The sequence below is a fragment of the Ceratocystis lukuohia genome (genome assembly GCF_044167205.1).
Source record: "Ceratocystis lukuohia strain C4212 chromosome Unknown Supercontig8_pilon, whole genome shotgun sequence".
In the NCBI taxonomy this organism is placed as follows: Eukaryota; Fungi; Ascomycota; class Sordariomycetes; order Microascales; family Ceratocystidaceae; genus Ceratocystis; species Ceratocystis lukuohia.
This window is the reverse complement of record NW_027263527.1, coordinates 1,734,243-1,751,763: the sequence shown is the minus strand read 5'-3', so window position 1 is coordinate 1,751,763 and position 17,521 is coordinate 1,734,243. Positions and strand designations below refer to the sequence as shown.

Genomic DNA, 17,521 nt, shown 5'->3' with positions numbered 1-17,521 from the left:
TACAAACCGACAGGCACTTCTGCAAGATCATCGTCTTTTTCACATAGCCGGTAAGTTGGAACACGCAAATCTGGAACTGACCATATTCTTGTTCTCCCATCCTTTCCTCTTTCTTTTTTATACCTACTTGCTATATCGGAAAACCCGATACCCGATACTCTCTTCCCATGTTTAGCGTTTGCTGTCGTTTGATCTATATGCCTCTGACACCGCAAGCCTCATCTGGGAGGGAATGTGGAGAAGAAAATACCCGGACAAAGCAAAACAAGAAACAGCAACATGCACTCTTTTTTTATCGCCCTTCAACTTATCTTCAAGTGTCTGATGTTGAGCCTGGGTTTCTCGCAACTGTTTCCACACCATCACCAACTATTATCGGCTCTTGTTTTTCTTCAAAAGAAAAGAATGTACGCTGTTTTGCAACCATGCTAGGGGCTTGCAAGCCGTGAGTTTCGTTCTATTTACTTGGTATTTCCTATGTTCTTAGCCTTGCACTCTATTTTTTGCTCCTCAACAGAAAGATGGTACAAGGACAGGGCAAGGGGAACAAACAAGTAAAGTGACATGGCTCCTCTTTCTCTTACTCTTCCGCCCCCTTTCCCCCTTGCTTCCTTGCCTTAGGAGCGAAATGGCCTGTCTTTTCAAGCTTTTTTTTTGTGTGCAAAATTGCGTTCTTTTTTTGTTCTTGATTTCCTGTCTTTGACTGGGGTAAAAGTTGATCCTTGATAACAGGGAAGTCAAAGAAGCAAAAAAAAAAAAAAGACGTGGAAAACACAAATGGAAGCGCAATGAAGGGCAGGAGACTAAGAGAAGAAAATAAGAGAAAGAGGGAGAGAAAATGATCTCCAATCTTCAGACATCTCTTGACTAGATCAACATCGCGGCTCGTACCAGTAGCAGCACAAGTGGCTGTCTTTGCCTGGTTTGGCGAGATCCGGATTTCTCTCATGATACCGGCCGAACAAGCCTTCCCTCCTAAGCTTTTATCTTTTTTTAATTCTCCTTCTCGATCTTCCTAGGCTGGTTGCATCATGTGGAGACGGCTGTGATTCATTTCCCCTTGAAAGCCACCGACGACCACATTCACAACCCATGACCCGCTTCGATGACGAAAGTGACGAAACCGACAGATGACAAAGGTGTAAAAAAAATAAGCATCAAAACACCAAATAGAGGAAAGTTATGTCTAATATAGGCGTCGCTTTTGTGCAACCGTCCTGTACTGACCCGATATTTTTGTTCTTCACACTGCACATGGTGTATTCTTTTCGTCTTTTTGAAAAATCCTCGTTCTCTCATTTTTTCCCATTTTCTTTTCCTCTTATTCTTATCTGTCTCTCTGTTGTGTACAGTAGTACTGTACTTAGTGCTCCTACTACATGGGACTGTACTACGGACAAAGACTCAAGTCAAAGCGGGCGGGCTTTTCCTCTTCCTTTAGTCTCCCTCTCTACGAGTTAGCTCTTTTGGAGATGGCCAGGGGGAATGAAGCTGCTTCAGAAACCAAGGTAAAAAAAAGACTTGGAGAGAAGAGCCTTACTGTATTTGCTGCTGATGCTACCACGACACTACAAGACTTGTATGATCTCTGGGTCCCCTTCTTTCTCGTCTCGTCTCGTCTTGGTCTTGTCCTTGTCTCTATTCTCTATTGCCCCTCGTCTACTTTTTGCTTTCTTTTTTTGCCATCCATCAAGCGCAAAAGTTGTCTATTCCCATTTCCCCTGCTTGTTTCTTTTCCCATTGTCTTCTCTACCTTTTTTTCGACTGTTGCACTGCCAAGTTTATCTGGTGTATAGCCATCTTTAGTTTTCTCTAGTCCGGGGTTTTCTTCATCTTCATTTTCTCATTAGCCCTTGTTCCTTGTTCCTGTTTTCGTTTTGTTCCTGGACTTGGACCAAGTTCCGACTTTGGGCTTGGGCTTTCTTTGCCTTGTACTTTCTTTTTGCACTTTTTATTTCGCCTTGTTCATTGCAAGTCCTCCGTTGCGATTTGTTGTTTTGCTCCTGGACTTGATCATCCTTTTGGTTGTTCAGAGTCCGTTCAGGGTCTTTCTTGTCTTGTTTTTGCATGCCTCGAGTTTTATCTTTTGTCTCTTTTGTTTTTTTCTTCTGGTTTATCTTAATGCGTTCTGGAAGGATATCTTGACTAATATTTTCCCTGCGCGCTCTCCCTTATCTCCTCCTCCTCTAGACTTCATCGACCGATTCCTAGTCGTCTGCACACTAGCATATCTGCGGCCTCCATAACACACGATCCTAATAATAACCCTATACATCACGATAACGGCCCTGCTACTGCACCGTTGCGTCTCCCTCCCGCAATCTCACCGATCCCTCCGCTTGGCGCTGGTGATAGTACCACCGCTTCGTCCTCATCTTCTTCTTCCTCAACTCTACAACGGTTGGCTGCGACTGCACCAAATAGCGCCACACACCCAGCGGCCATATCGACTACTGATGCCATAGATATTGAGACCCAGTCTCCGCAGTCTTATTCGAGTCGTTTTCCCGATCCAACTTGCGAGTCTGTATATTACAGTGATTCGTCTTCTGACGAAGAGTCTCTTGACCAACCGCATAAGCCACAGTGAGTTGTCCCTGGAGTTGGGAAAGCACAAAAGAGGGCACGGGAGCCATAGGGCAAGTACGCAGAATTCTCTTGGCTCTGTGTTTGTGTCTCTCTTTATGTGTCTGTCTTTGTGTTTGGCTCTGTTCAAGACAACAGACTGGAACAACAGCTTCATTTCACATCAATCTACTCTACTAGCAAGATGATGATGAGATTTGCTATTTTTTTCTATCCTATGCTTGGCGTATTTTATTCTTGCGCTTTGCTTCTGTATGAAATAAGAGCTAACCAAAGACACCTAATTTTCATTAGATCAACATCGGTAGAGCCCTCGAATGACCGTAGTGCTCCCTTTCCGGGTATCCTCAACTCGTTAATTCCTCGTACTTCTAGCCCTTCTTCGTCCATGCCAGTGTCCACAATGGCTGGGCCACCAGCCCCCCGCGAGCTGGCCATGTCTGGAAGCCCACGACAAGCCTCCATGGACTCTGTTATTTCTGCTCTATCAACCAAAGGAAAACCTGGCTCTGCAGAGCTTTCTGCATCGACTGCCGCCTCCGATATTGATAATTTGGTTAAGACGGCCGGCAGCCCTGAGGCAGTCATTCAGTATCTTCTTAAGGACAAGGCTTCCCAGAGTCAGCAAAACGCTCAACTGTGGCGCCTTGTTGATAAGCAACGTGCTATGATTCTTGGTCTTAATAAAGACCTTGAACGTGCTCTGAAGGACAAAGAAAAATACCGTAAGAAGCTGAAAGAAGTGTTTTCGGTACACGATGGGCAGAATTCAGATGTCTTAAAGGAGAGTGATGCAGCGAGTGATGTGACTTCCAGGCCCGGTCAAATTCCAGACTCTCCTAATCTTGAATCAGACGCAAACTTGAAGGTGTCACCGGCTAGCATGGCACCATACCCCATCACCCCACCAGCAGACTACAAAAACACACCAGATTCTGTGGACTCTGGAGTTGGCGAGCTTCTCGATCCCCAGAAGACTATGCCACGAGCTGAAGAGTACGCATATGGCAAATTTGATTCTGAGAAGCAAGAAGTTGTGTCGCAGTTGAAGCGCCGCCAGGAAAATGAAGGTTATGACTTACACATCAACATGAGTATTCCTCCATCAAGGAGCCTCCCGTCTCCCACCGCCACAGGGCCTCTTGTGCCTCCTCCATCAAAACCTCCACCAGCCCCACCTTTGATAGCCATGACCTCAAACATGGTTCCTCAAGCAGACCAGGATCTAGCCCAGTTTCCGTCTCCTCCTAACAAAAAGGCCACTCTACCTTCTTGGGCTCATCATGATCTCCAACGTCATCATACTGTTGAAGATGAAGAAACCGAAACAGATTATGAAGATATTCTTGATGTAGAAAAGCAGAAGTACGTTAATTCTAGCACGGTGGCTGACACGGCTGGCGACAATCGTGGACGACGACAAACCCGCGAGGAAGACGATGCTGTAAGAGTAAAAATTGCGCAAATTCTCGAGGTTGATGGTCAGTCAAAAAAGAGCACTGCTGAATCTACAACGCCCAAAACCGTCATCGATACGAATATTGATAGGACACCAGCACCGCCGACTGTTACTGCCCCTTCTCCAACAAGCCTTAGTCAGCGACGTGATCATGTGCCTGCATCCCTCGATGGACTGATGAAAAAGACAGTACAAGCCATGTCTAGTCAAGACCAAGGCTACAACCAATCTCAAGGCCAAACTCTCTCTACAACAGACATTTCGGCTCCTTTGCGTAGTCCAGGCCTGCCTGCTAGTCCGTCTCCACAGAGTGCCTTTGCAGCTGCCCAGAATTCTGTCGCTTCCCCTTCTCCACGTCTTCCTCGCCAGCCAATACCCATGCCGCCTGGAATAGCTCTCAAAGGACGGACTGAATCTGCCCCAACTCTCACGCCTCTTTCAGCTCAAAGTGATTTAAGTTCGGTTGCTGTTACACCAGCCATGATTCCCCGCCGTGGCACAGAAAGCTCAACCGAACGCCGCAAAATTTTCAAGGGGTTTCAGGTTGACGAGTTTCCCGATTTACTCCTGCCACCTAACGCTCTTCCGTCAATCAGTGTACGTGTGGCTTCATCTCGCATGAAGCCATCACGGGCTTCCCTAATTTCGCTTACTCAGCTTGAGGAGGATCCCGTGTTCACCCTTGCTGTAGTCTCAAGATCCGACCAAGGCGAGTTGTGGCGTGTTGAAAAAGACTCCATGTCACTCTTGAAGCTTGACCAGCGACTGAAGCAGTTTTCCCAATTTACTGCACGGACTCCTGACCGGTCTCTATTCAGTGGTCATTCTCCAGCCAAACTGGATGCACGCCGTGTTGCTCTTGATCAATACTGGGAAGATGCTGTCAACGTCCATTTTGATGTGGCAACTGCTCTTGAGCTATGCAAATATCTCTCAACCAACACACTGCCACCCAATTTTGACGAAAACTGGGATTCATCAGTGGCCTCTGGTCAAGGCAGCAAAAATGCGCCCGGTGATGGCGCTTTTCGCAGTGGTTACCTGACCAAGAAGGGAAAAAACTTTGGTGGTTGGAAGGCGAGATACTTTGTCCTTAGTGGCCCTACTCTTAAGTACTACGAGACTCCTGGTGGCGCCCATCTGGGTACTATTAAACTTTTCAATGCGCAAATTGGCAAGCAGGCACCTCAAACGGAATCACAGGCATCCGGTGCCAATGACGACTTTGACAACCAGTATCGTCATGCTTTTCTTATCATGGAACCCAAGAAAAAGGATTCCTCAACCTTTTTCAAGCATGTACTCTGTGCTGAGAATGATGATGAACGCGATCAGTGGGTCAAATCGCTAGTTCAGTGGGTTGACTATCGTGACCCCGATGCTGACAAAGGCTCGAAAAATGGCGATCGGCCCGCCACTAGTGCTGGTGAGCACACTACTAAGGGCAAGAACAATAGTAGTAGCAGTGATGCTAAAGCTCTGAAAAAGAAGCATCAGGCCAAGGGCTCGTCGACTCAACATCACCAGACCGGATCGGAGACGTTGATTGGAGTGCGCTATGACACCCTTAAGCCGGCTTCGAGCAACAATTCAGGCCGTGAAGGATTCCGAAACACTCTGATTGGCCTTCCACAGAATCCTCGTGACCAAGATCCGACAGCCAAGGAAAATGTGCCCTTGATCTCCGCCCCGCAAAAGATGAACGTCATGTCGGATGTTTCGACTTTTGTTAGCCGAATGAGCCATGTTCCAGTCTCGGCTAATGGCATGCTCTCGTCGGATGAGAAGAAACAGCGCAAGCGCAGCTTCTTCGGATTTGGCGTTAAGACACGATCATCGTCTGAGGGTCAAGATTCTCTATTTGATAGTAGCGCGGCCGGCTACAATGGTCCCATTCGGCCCATCTTTGGGGCTCAGCTCGGCGACGCAGTTCGCTACAATAAGCCGGTTGATGTCAATGTCCCACTGCCTTGTGTTGTGTACCGCTGCATCCAGTACCTAGATGACCAGGGCGCATTAAGCGAGGAAGGCATTTTCCGCTTGAGTGGATCCAACATTGTCATCAAGGCATTGAAGGAGCGTTTCAACACAGAGGGTGATATTAACCTAGTCACTGATGACACGTACTATGATATCCACGCCGTAGCGTCGTTACTCAAGTTGTACTTGCGGGAACTGCCAACTGCCATTCTCACTCGAGACCTCCATATAGAATTCTTGTCTGTCTTGGAAATGCCTGTAGTCGCAGAAAAATGCGCAGCTCTAGGCGATTTAGTCAAGCGGCTCCCACAGGCCAATGCCACACTGCTCAAGTACTTGATCGCCTTTTTGATCAAGATTATCAACAATTCGGCTGTGAACAAGATGACAGCCCGCAATGTTGGAATCGTCTTTTCTCCCACACTCAACATTCCTGCCCCTGTCTTTGCCATGTTCTTGCAACACTATGAGACCATCTTTGGCATTGACCCGGAGCACTACGAACTGCCATCGCCCATATCAGAGGAAGATAGCTCATCGGTCAACTCGTTTCACCCGTCATTTGACCCCATTCCTCCCCGTCCTGCTACAGCTTCAGGAGCCTCAGCGTCAGCCTCTCCACATCGCCAGCGACTGATGGACCAAAGCCGCAACTCGCCCACGCCCCCACTTCTCCAGGACCGCCACAATTTACGGGGGACGCCCACCCCTCCGCCTGGTGGTGGCACGTCGTCGACTGGGACCAACTTTTCTATGCCACAAGCCTGGGATCCGACAGCACAGCAGGCGAAAGGCTCCAGTAGCAATGGTTATAACCACAACCAGCACGTCTACAGCAACAGCCAGGCCTCATCCACTAATGGACTTGGTCATGGCTACGGCTCCGGTTCGGCAAGCAGTAGCAGCGAGATGATGCTAGGGGTACCCTCGCACGAGCCCATGTCAATGTCGTCTAATTCACGACGGAGAGAGAGTGCTATATACGGCTCATTTGGAGCGATACAGCAACAGCAAGGGGGCAGTCGACTGCGTGAGGAGACGCGGTTTTAGTGCTGTAGTCATGTCATGGTCATGGCGCTTCGTCGGCGCGCGCACCCTTTTTTTTCCTGCTTATTTCTGACGTGTCTTTTCTTTTCCTAATTTTATTTCGCTTCCCTCGGTGCCTAGTCTCATGTCTTTTGTTCCCTTTTGCCGCTCTTGCCGCTCTTGCTTTTACTCCTTCCTCCCTTTTCCCCTGTCCGCCCGCCCTCTTCTACATGATTTTCCCTTCTTCCTTCTTCACTGCCTTTTTTAACGACCTGCCTCTTGTCTTTTTCGAGTTTGTCTTCTCATCGCCTCATCTTTTTTTCGACATGTTTTCCCCGGCTTGACTTGAGCTCAACAATTGCCGGTTTGCTCTTTTCGGTCTGTTTTGCCTTGCGTTTCTTTCATGGTCCTGTTTCATTTTTGCCTTTTTTGCTCATACTCCCTGTTTCCTGTTCTGTTTTGCCTTTCATATGCACGATACCAATTGGAGTCCCGTCTTTGTTGCATCCATTCTTATCTGATCTTAGATACCATGGGCTTTTTTTTCTTTCGTTCTTTCTTGCTAGATACTTGGCCAAGGAAGTTGCAAAGTTGGTACCTAATAAAGCCTTTAATATTTAATAAACTCGCGCTTAAAGCTTCGCTTCCCTTTCTCTCGTCTGGTTAATGCTTAAACCAAACAAGAAGGCCTTATGAACACGGGGCTCTAGCTCCCCTCTTTTTGTGCTCATCTTATCGCCTCTCCTTCTTTTTCGCTTCTTCGTTCCTTGCTTTTTCCTATTCTTCATATTCTCCAGTTTTCCCGCGCAAACCCTTTAGTCATCCACCCATTTAAATTGTGTAAGCGGCGGCTATCGCTTAATATTAGGCCGACTTTGTTTTTGGGGGCGGAGTCCCACAAGCTACATGTGACAAGATCAGATAAGCAAAGAGTGGCAAGTAGAAGAGAATTCCAGGCAAGCCTAACTTTATTTGAAATCACTTAAGGTAGGAAGGAGGAAGGAAGGCCCATCTATCTAAATGGCATGCCTAAAGCACAGCCTGCAAACCTCAGGGGCAAAAGCAATGATGCCAAAACGCAGTAATAGTGGTTGGAGGAAGCAGTTGGGGGCTGCAAATTAGGAATGATTTAAAAAAAAAAACTCGCAGAAATAATTAATATTAATTGAAATAAGAAATGAAGAATAAGAATGTAAGAAAGTAAGAATGTAAGAATGGGATAGTACTTACTAATCAGCAAACCCATGTCCTACTGTTTTAGGCACCTTCTTGGCCTAGCCCAGCTTTGTGATTGGCCTTGGTAGTCAGACTTGAACTTCTCCACTTTATTTTAGGTAGAGCAGGGCAAGGAGGTCGGCGTTCTTGACTGCCGATGTGAGCTACGGAGCAATAATATACCGATAATTTTTCAGCCCCTTAGGCAAAAAGTCAAAAGTCAGGAAGAGAAGGAAAAAAGTCCCCAAGTCATACAATCGCACTCACATCTGCTTTTTGATTTATGTTATTTTTGCTCCCGTCTAGAAATGAAATTAAAAACATCAAAGCTCGATCTCAAAACATTATTCTCACAAAGCGTTGCCTTGCTATCTTTCTCTCCTCTTCTACATTGGTGGTGACGTATAACCCTGCTGTCCCTTCGCATTTGTCGCCTTAGGGTCTTGTCAGTCAGCCATAGGGTTGGTTTTTATATGGGGCTAGTCTTTCTGCTTATATCAATGGCAATTGCCCTTAGTCGGTAAAAACCATCTCCGATCCAACACTTTTGCCTCGAATTCGAGAACTCAGATTAACTACTCTTTTTCAATTGGACCGTGAGAACTTGAGTCCCTTTTGTACTGTTATTTATGCCTATTTTGTCTATTTCCGCTGCAAGGGCAATATTAGTTCCTCCACATCCTCAGCCTGGTGCTCGCCTTGACCTTCAACCCCAAGAATAATGGATAATCGGGCAACTGCTGCTTTGGTACTATCCCCATCTTCGGCGCCGTCCCGCACAGCACCAGCAACCGCTGCAAATACTCCCGAAACACCAAATGCTGTAATGTCCACGGCGCGGAATCGTGCTGCAACCACTCCCGATCGTACCCACACACACAACAGGGTCTTTAGCCTGCGAGACTCAGCGAATGAGGGTACAAGACCTCACATTAGATCTTCACATGACCACGACGCCGACCCAAGTGCCGACCGTACCTCCGACGATACCCGTTCACTGCGCTTCAGCAGCTTACCAGAGGAGCTTGCGCCGGACGCAAGAGCACAAGACCAACGTATTTACACGCCAACACCAGGCGGATCCGGAATTAACCCCGATACTTCGGCCGCAGACTCGGGGGTAGCAAACGCATCCACAGCCGCGAATTCTGCGGCTAGCCAATCAGCAGCCGCTGAAAGGAAGCAACGCGCGTGTGATCCTTGCCGTGGCCTTAAGGTCAAGTGCGAGTGGACCTCGGATGAAGCTGGAGTCGGCTCTGCATTCAACAACCCGTGTCGCCGTTGCAGCAAGAGCCGGAGAAACTGCGTGGTTAGTGTACGTGCGCGCACTAATGAACGCCATAAACGAACCGACACTCGGGTCTCTGAGCTCGAGAAGCGTATCGACGAACTGACGGCCTCGCTGCAGGCTAAGAGTCCTGGGTCATCGTCTACCCCAGCCAGCTCCAAGGCCACAGCCGCTGCAGAGACCATTGCTGGCTTCAAGGCCCTAATTGATGGCCGGAATGTAGCAGGTGTCCAGACCGCAGCTGCCCAGGCCGAAGCTGCTATGTCACCCGACGTCATGCAGGATCCGTGGGCTATTGATATCGAACAGACAACCTCCAGTGCAGCAGAGCGGCCATCGAAGCGACGCCGGCGAGGCGAGGAAAATGGCGATTCTGAGGCAGACAGAGAACATGATGGGCCATGTCCCACAAATGGAAAACCCGCAAATAAGAGCGCCACCCCGGAGCCACAGCGCGGGTCACCGCCAGGCCGGGCACACCGGGAGTTGATTGAGTGCGACCTGATTGACCGCGGGCTGATTACAGTCGAGGAGTCAGAGCATCTGTTTGCACGATATAATGACGTCATGGTGCAGCACATGCCATCAGTGGTCTTCCCACCCAATATGCGTGCTGTCGATCTTCGCCGGTCTAAACCATTGCTCTTTCTGGCTATTATGGCTGTAGCGGCATCGGACACTGAGCCATTACAACGTCGGCTTATGGCTGAAACCATGCAGGCTATCTCCGAGCGGGCCATTGTCGAGGGTAAGAAGTGTCTGGAGCTGGTGCAGGCACTTCATATATCAGTCATTTGGTACTGGCCACCTGAGCATTTTGAAGAGCTCAAGTTCTACCAACTAGTTAATTTGTCAGTGTCTATTGCTATTGATATTGGTCTCGGTACTCAACCGCGTCGTTGTATCAGCCAGAAACATGCCGCCATGTGCCATGGCTGGCGTGGACATAAGCCACCGTTTGGCTTGACCGGCGCTGTTCCCGAGGTAGATGTCCACTTTACCTCGGGGACTATGTATTCTCACCGCGGCGGCCAGAGTTGCTTAAATTACAATCCACCGACTGGCGCTGGAGCCGCGAAAACTTCTCCAGCAGCTGCCTTGTGTCCTAGTCGCCGCGTGCAGGACGTCTCGGACAACTTGCCGTCGAGGCGTACCTGGCTCACTTGCTACTATCTTTCGTGTAGTACGGCTATATCTCTTCGTCGGCCTAGAATGCTTCGCTGGTCACCGTTTATGGCCGAATCGGTGGCGATATTGGAGACATCATCGGAAGCTGCCCCGACCGATCGCATTTTGTGCAAATATGTGCGAATGCTGCATATCAGCGAAGATATCAGCAACCAATTTCTTCCCGAAGAGAGCTTTTGCTATCTTGGACTCGGCGATGTTAGAGCCCAGGTCTCATTGCGGGGGTTCCAAGAGTCCCTTGAGATAATTCGAAATGAAATATGTCGTGAGAGGATGCCGCCTGCTACGTCAATGGGTCTCGAGCTCACCATCATGTTCCTATATGAGGTTGTGCTTCAGGGTGATGATCAAGTTAACGAAGAGATTGAGTCTGCCATGTCTAACGCCAACGCGTGCATACATTCGAGCCAGACCATTGCCGCGAGTACCTCAAATCCATTGACTGCTTCGCACATTGCGTGTATTAGTGCTTTATTGCGTTCTGTCACATCCCTCTTTGATGTGTTCCTGTCCATCGATATCAACAAAGTGCGTTGTCTACCCGTGTACAACTTTGTGCGTGTGTCTTATGCCATGGTCATCCTTGTCAAGATTCACATGTTGTCGTCTATTCCTGGCAGCGAGGCCTCGCGCTTGTTCCCCCGTGAGGTTGTCAAGATGGAGTTCTATGCGGACCAGTTAGTTGAAAAATTCCGTGCTGCCGTCCAGGGCAATCGGTCTCGGCCAGCCGCTAAGTTTCTGGTCGTCTTGTCCCTGCTAAGACGCTGGGCGGTAAGTGAAGAAGCTAATGGAGCCCCTGGGGCGTCCGCTGGGATGACGGGAGCAGCGCCATCGGCGGCAGCGGCAGCTCCACAGGGTCCAGACCAGACTCCCAAGCAAAGTCAGCATCGCCGGAACGAGCGGAGCCAGTCATCTCCGCAGGACAAACGGGGCGAGGACTCTCAATCACATCAACAACCGCAAGGCCCTCAAAAGCCCGGAACTCCTAACGAATCTGCCGCCTCGCCTCTATCTTCCATGTACGCTCGTGGCCCCGCCGACTACAATGACACCGTCGCCCGTACTCCGCTACACGTCCTTTCTGCCGTAGCCACCGAAAACTGTCGACCGGCCACATCGGCATCGCCACATACACAGTACGAAAACTCGGCCCCTGCTTCAACTTCGGCTTGGCCTCAGCCTGGCGGCCTTTCACAGCAGCAGCGACAGCAAGCAGAACGACAGGAGCAACAGCGACAGCAAGCAGCACAACAAGTACAGGCCCGAGCCCAAGCACATGCACACGCACACGCACACCAACGAAATCAACAAGAGCACCAGTACATGTCCTACCCCGCCCCTTCCATGACACCATCATATAACGCCAACAGCACCCCTCCAATAAACGAGCAAATTGTGCCTATTTCTGCACCACTACCACAACCCATGCTCGTGCCCAACGGCATGACCGGTAGTGAGAACTCCCAGATGTTCCCCACATCCTCAACCTCCAACGCTGATGCGGCGTGGAACAATTCTGAGTTAGTTATGGGCATGACTGGCACTGGTGGGAACGAATTTAACATGAATCCCAATATCGACTTTGAGAGGCTTATGATCAACTTTGGCATGGGGCTGCCGCCGCAGTACATGGACGGATACAAGATGAATATGGACACGTGGAATATGACTATGGATGAGAATGGACCTGGAACTGGACCCGGGGACGGGGGATCCGGGGCTGCTGGGATGTACCCACGCATGTAATTATATAAGAGAAGACCGAAGGAGCCTTCGTTGGCATTTATAGATACCCATTTTAAAAGTTAGTTAGGGTCTGGAGGAAATAGCCATTAACCCTGCTTAGGGTTAATAAGAATGTGTAGCGTAGTAAGCCTTGGCTGATGATGAAGTGGGGGAGAAGTGAATTGGCAACTAGCAGTTACTAGATTTGTTGCTATTTCCAACTTTGTTGGAGTAACCTTTTGCCTGCCTTTTCTTTTCCCTTCCTTTTGATTTTCACAAGCCAACTCAGCAACAAAACAAACAGAATCCCTCCACCCCAAAAAAAAAGAAACAAGAACAAAAAAAACAGCTCAGGTTTTATGCTTTTGAAGAAAGTCAGGGGGAGAGAAGAATACGACATCGGAATGGGGAAAGGAGGAAACAAGGAAGGAGGGAAGGAAGGGGAGCTGGGGATGCGTTTGCTCTTTCCTTGTCGGAAAAAGAGCCTGGCAACTAACCTTTAGTGAGGAAGGAAGGAGGAAAAGAACCTGATAGAGGATTGGAGGAAAGTTGAAGGAAGGGTGGGATGCAACCGCAACCACCTAGCATCTCCAAATATCCAAATCTGTGGTGGAGAAGAGAAAATCTGTATCTGTTGCTTATCATCGCTTCTCCATACCGCGGCAGAGGGAGAGCAGGAAGAGGGAAGCGAGGCGAGGGAAAGAATGGAAGGAAAGGGAGTGGAGACAGCGAAGCAACTGCAGCATAAAAAAAAGGAAATAAAAGAGGGGGCATGCAATGATGTAATGATCGAAAGCCACGGCTACTTGAAGGAGGCTGAGGTGGATGAGGTAAGTGCAGGCCAAGTTACAGGGAGCTGTAGGCAAGCGCAAGCAAGCGAATTTAAGTGGGTCAACTTCGTCATCAGCAAGGTTCCAAGGTCAAGAAATCAAAGAAGGGTAGTGAGGGCGAAGGCAAGAAAGAGAAGCATACAAGATACCCCATGATGTGGGGTAGAGACAGGTAAATACGGACGGGTAGTCTGCCACTGAGCCTGCATGACATACATTTCACTCGATTTCAATTGGCGACCTTGGCCTGAGCTGCACTGGCGCAAGCAGAAGGTGAAGGTAAGACAGTCTGGGGAAACTTGTATAGCACTAAAGGACTGTAGCATAAACACGGCAGCTGGTAGTTTGACACAGGGCTGTTTATTTATGTTTGTTAGCGTTTAGTGATAGTGGTTCACATGTACTGTGCCAAATTTGTGTTAGTTTGTTGCTGTAGTCTGCTAGCTTGATACAAGACAAGACAAGACAGAACAAGACATGCGTGGGAAGGAGCAGACAAGGCAAGAGCAAACGGACGGGATTGGACTTTTCTCGGCCCATCTTACGTTTTTTCTCAATTCCTGTTTGATGATAACAGGCAAGAGCCAAAAAAGAAGGAAGAAAGATGGAAAAAAAAAAGAGGAAATAACCTAATAAAGGGAAATTGTACAAACAGACAAGGGAAACAGAGTAATTGCCCTTTGCAGTGATGTCGTTCTCCTCATTCACCGAAACACGGACCCTAATTGGCCAGTGACTTAGTCATTTGCTATGCACCGAGAACCTGTATATCAACTATAGCAGGCCCCTTCCTGAGTTCTCTTGTTTCTCTCTTCTCTTTTCTTTTTCACCTTCTTTACTTCAATCTTACGTTTCGTTGTCACATACCATTTTCCGTTTTAAATTTTCGAGATCCCATTTGCTACCTCTTTCTTCCTCTTGATCTTCTACTTGTGATACAACACAAGCTTCCAAATATCCGAGACACTCGAACCAGCCTCAGCCCATTTTGCATACTGCCAAAGCCGCATATCGGGCCACCAAAGCTGTGGAGTAGGCTGACCTCTAGCCATTGCTACGGCCAGCTACAACCAAATAATCAGTCATCTCACGTCATCTTGATAACTGCGCGGTCGGCGAAGCAAGCCTGATTGTTTCTTTTCGTTTGGCTTTTTGTTGATTTCATCGCCTTGGCTTCGTCAAATCACACCACTACCACCCACCACAGACCTTTTACCTAAACCAGCGAAAGCTATTTAAACATTCAACATATAAACGTCCATCCTCGCCATCATGTCTTCTAACGACTGCATCACCTCCGCTATTCCCATCAACAACAACCCTTCTCAAAGCGCTATGGATCGTCGAGGTTCTGTAGGTAACGCCGTCTTCAGCAACCTCTTTCGAAGCAACTCTCTCTCTACCCACACCACCAGTATTCCCGAGACCCACCGCCGACGGCTTTCCTCCGTTAGCGTAGGCCTCCACCAGTCCGGAATCGTCCCGCCTAGTACGACTCCGGCTAATTTCACTCTTGGTCCTGGCCATTTACGCCGTACTAGTACAATCTCCCTGTTGGACGAAAACGCCATCGAGGACGACGAAATGCCATCTCCACTTTCTGGCCGCAGCCCTCCTTTGTCCTCCATTTCTTCGCGTCGTGCTAGCTTTGCCCGCCCGCGCACTGTTACCGGTACCGCATCTCCTCTCCTCTCCTTGTCTCCCACCTCAATCAGCCCCAACTCCTCTAGTCTCGCTCTCCATGACCCAACCCTAACCCTAGACCAAATCACCAACACAAAGTCGGTCTCGAGTGCTGGTCTTGCATCTGAAGAACATCGCCAAAGTGAGCCCCGAAGAAGAAGAGACTCGGAGAATTCCATGCAGACCAATAGTTACCTGGCTGGGGCTGTCCGACGTCTCTCCCTCTCGGGTCCTGCTGCGGCTAAAGCCGCTCGAGAGGCTGCCGTTTCGGCTCCTCCACGGAAAAACTCTCTTCCATCCACTCAGTCTGCTGTGCTGCCCTCTTCTAACCCGTCTTTTGCCTCGCGCCTCACAGATCAGCAGCAACAACAGCAACAGCACTTTACCTGGGCCGATCAGTTGCGATCACGTGCCGAGGGCCGATCATCCACATTCGTGTCTGGTTCTCCGCCCCGCGTCTCATCATTTGGACCCTCATCCGCCATGGCCACTTCACCCTCTCAGCAGACACACTTCCATCGACGGGAAAGCTCCGTTAGCGCAGACGCAATGTCACCATTCCAGAATCCGGGATCGGCAACGGCGCCTGCCCCGAGACCCAAGCCTCGTCAGAAGCCAGATGCTTTCCAGGAGCGCATCCTCAAGGGTGATTTCTACATGGACTGAAGAGGAGGGGAAAGGCGAAGAACTCTACCCATTTAGACTAACAGGGTCTGGTCTGAGCGAGGGACTCTCTTGTGTGCCTTGAGGTTCCTTTTTGTCACGCCATACATCATGCAGCCTGTTGATTTTCCATTTCCACGGCCTTTTGATTCATTGTCTTTCCTACGCGGAGTTTTTTTCATCTGGGTTGTTTGGGATCTTGTTTGCTTTTTTCTTTGTGTTTGTCACCTCCATATACTTTAACTTTACATGCACATGCCCATGCGTGTTTCTTTGATACCTTCTCTTGGTGCCCGTTCATTGATTGTTACGGGTCTGAATTGAATGTGTGCTTTTACCTAATGATAAACAAATAGCTTGAAGTATCTTTTTATGCCGTGTAATTCAAGGGGATAAGAGCGCAATATACAATGCATATAGACGTGACAGTAGTGGTGTCGAGGATGTTGTGTTGTATATTAAAGTACTGAAAGTCTCTCTTTCTGGATGCAAGCAAGAGGCGAGGAGGGAAGAACGACTCTCTCGATGTTGCGAGCTCAGCCAACCATAAACAACTATAAGAACGAAAAGGACGTTAGCAACCAAGGCCCAAATTCTTGCGGCTAGGGGAGATGACCATTTGCTCTCCTCTCTCTCTTCTCTGCTTATTGGGGCAGGCAAAAGACTTACCCTCTTCATCGCATCCGAGTCTAGCGGTGCCTTTTTGTGCGTTGATAGCCGTGACCGGACAACTACACGCTGCTGTCTCTCAGCATCCTTTGTGCTATCCTTCTTCACTTTCATCTTTTCCTTCTCCAGTCGTTTAGCCTCCTTCTTGGCCTTCTTCTCTTTCTTTAGTCGCTTCTTCTCTTTCCGGGCAGCTTTGTCGCTGCCTGCAGTGGAATCTGGAGTCTTTGATGTGTGTGTGGTGGTTTCTCTTGCAGAGCTTGGCGCATCAGACCCCGATCCCAAACCTGAATCCAGTTGTGAATGCGACTCTGACCCGGAGTCGGATGCGCTCGGTGCTGTTGATGTGCTCACTGATATGCTTGCTGACCGGCCCGCCTTGGCTGCTTTTCTTGCGGCCTTGGCGGCCTTCTTTGCAGCCTTGCGCTGCTTTTTGGCGGCCTTCTTCTCCTTATTTTCGGCCTTGAGGCGCTTGCGTGCCTGGCGCTCGTCTTTGCTGTTTGTACTGCTATCGCTCCCACTCTCGCTCTCGTTGTCGCTGTCGCTGTCGCTGCTCTCCGAGTTGGCATCCCGCTTGCGCTTCAACTGGCTCTCCGAAACGCTTGTATCGGTCTTTGCACTCTTGTCGCTCTCTCTGTCATCATTGTCCTCATCACCTTCCATTTTATCGCCGACTAGAAAGCCGCCACGGACAAATGCAATGCCTCCGCCTCTACGGCCTAGGTACATCAGTCCCTTTTTGCGCTCCTGCTCGCGGCGGCCCTCCTCACCACTCTTGCCATTGAGACGGCCAAAGATATCTTTAAGCACGTCCATGCCAGTCAGTGCGTCGTCGCCGTCGGGGCCGCCTGGCTTCCAGCCGAGGCCGTTGGAGTCGTCCTTGAGGCTGACGCGGATGTGCGATGTTGATGCTTGGCTGTGCATGCCGAAATGGCCTGATGTTGGGTCGCCAAGCACGTCGCCTGGTTGCCAGCCTTGTTGGCGCATGAAGCGCTGTCCAAACGAGGCTTCGTCGCGTGCCCATGCCGTGTTGTTTGGATCGCGGCCGATTTTCGTCCTAATAGGGGAGAGAGGGGATGGTTAGAATGAGGAACAAGAGCTAGGAAGTAGGTAGAACAGAGATAAGAAAAAATAGAGCCGGGAGGAGGTTATGAGATGTTAGGAGAGACGTACCTTCTGGGACGGATAACAGACATGGTGGGTGGATGTAGT

The 17,521-nt window shown here is 49.3% G+C and overlaps 4 protein-coding genes across 4 annotated transcripts; 3 read left to right on the top strand and 1 right to left on the bottom strand.

Moving 5' to 3' along the window:
- Positions 1 to 2,989: 2,989 nt before the first annotated feature.
- On the top strand, positions 2,990 to 7,075 carry HOO65_080438 (RhoGAP domain-containing protein; the record flags this gene model as incomplete). The annotated part of the gene is made up of 1 exon (XM_071001561.1): positions 2,990 to 7,075. The coding sequence occupies one exon, from the start codon at positions 2,990 to 2,992 to the stop codon at positions 7,073 to 7,075; it is 4,086 nt and encodes a 1,361-aa protein (XP_070856668.1).
- A 1,912-nt stretch (positions 7,076 to 8,987) lies between these two features.
- On the top strand, positions 8,988 to 12,488 carry HOO65_080437 (Phosphoinositide polyphosphatase (Sac family); the record flags this gene model as incomplete). Its single annotated transcript, XM_071001560.1, has 1 exon — positions 8,988 to 12,488. One exon carries the CDS (start codon positions 8,988 to 8,990, stop codon positions 12,486 to 12,488), a length of 3,501 nt encoding a protein of 1,166 aa, XP_070856667.1.
- A 2,081-nt stretch (positions 12,489 to 14,569) lies between these two features.
- HOO65_080436 (uncharacterized protein) lies at positions 14,570 to 15,646 on the top strand (the record flags this gene model as incomplete). The annotated part of the gene is made up of 1 exon (XM_071001559.1): positions 14,570 to 15,646. One exon carries the CDS (start codon positions 14,570 to 14,572, stop codon positions 15,644 to 15,646), a length of 1,077 nt encoding a protein of 358 aa, XP_070856666.1.
- A 533-nt stretch (positions 15,647 to 16,179) lies between these two features.
- On the bottom strand, positions 16,180 to 17,505 carry HOO65_080435 (Protein PXR1; the record flags this gene model as incomplete). Its single annotated transcript, XM_071004300.1, has 3 exons — positions 16,180 to 16,197; positions 16,313 to 17,366; positions 17,483 to 17,505. The coding sequence occupies 3 exons, from the start codon at positions 17,503 to 17,505 to the stop codon at positions 16,180 to 16,182; spliced, it is 1,095 nt and encodes a 364-aa protein (XP_070856665.1).
- Positions 17,506 to 17,521: the final 16 nt, after the last annotated feature.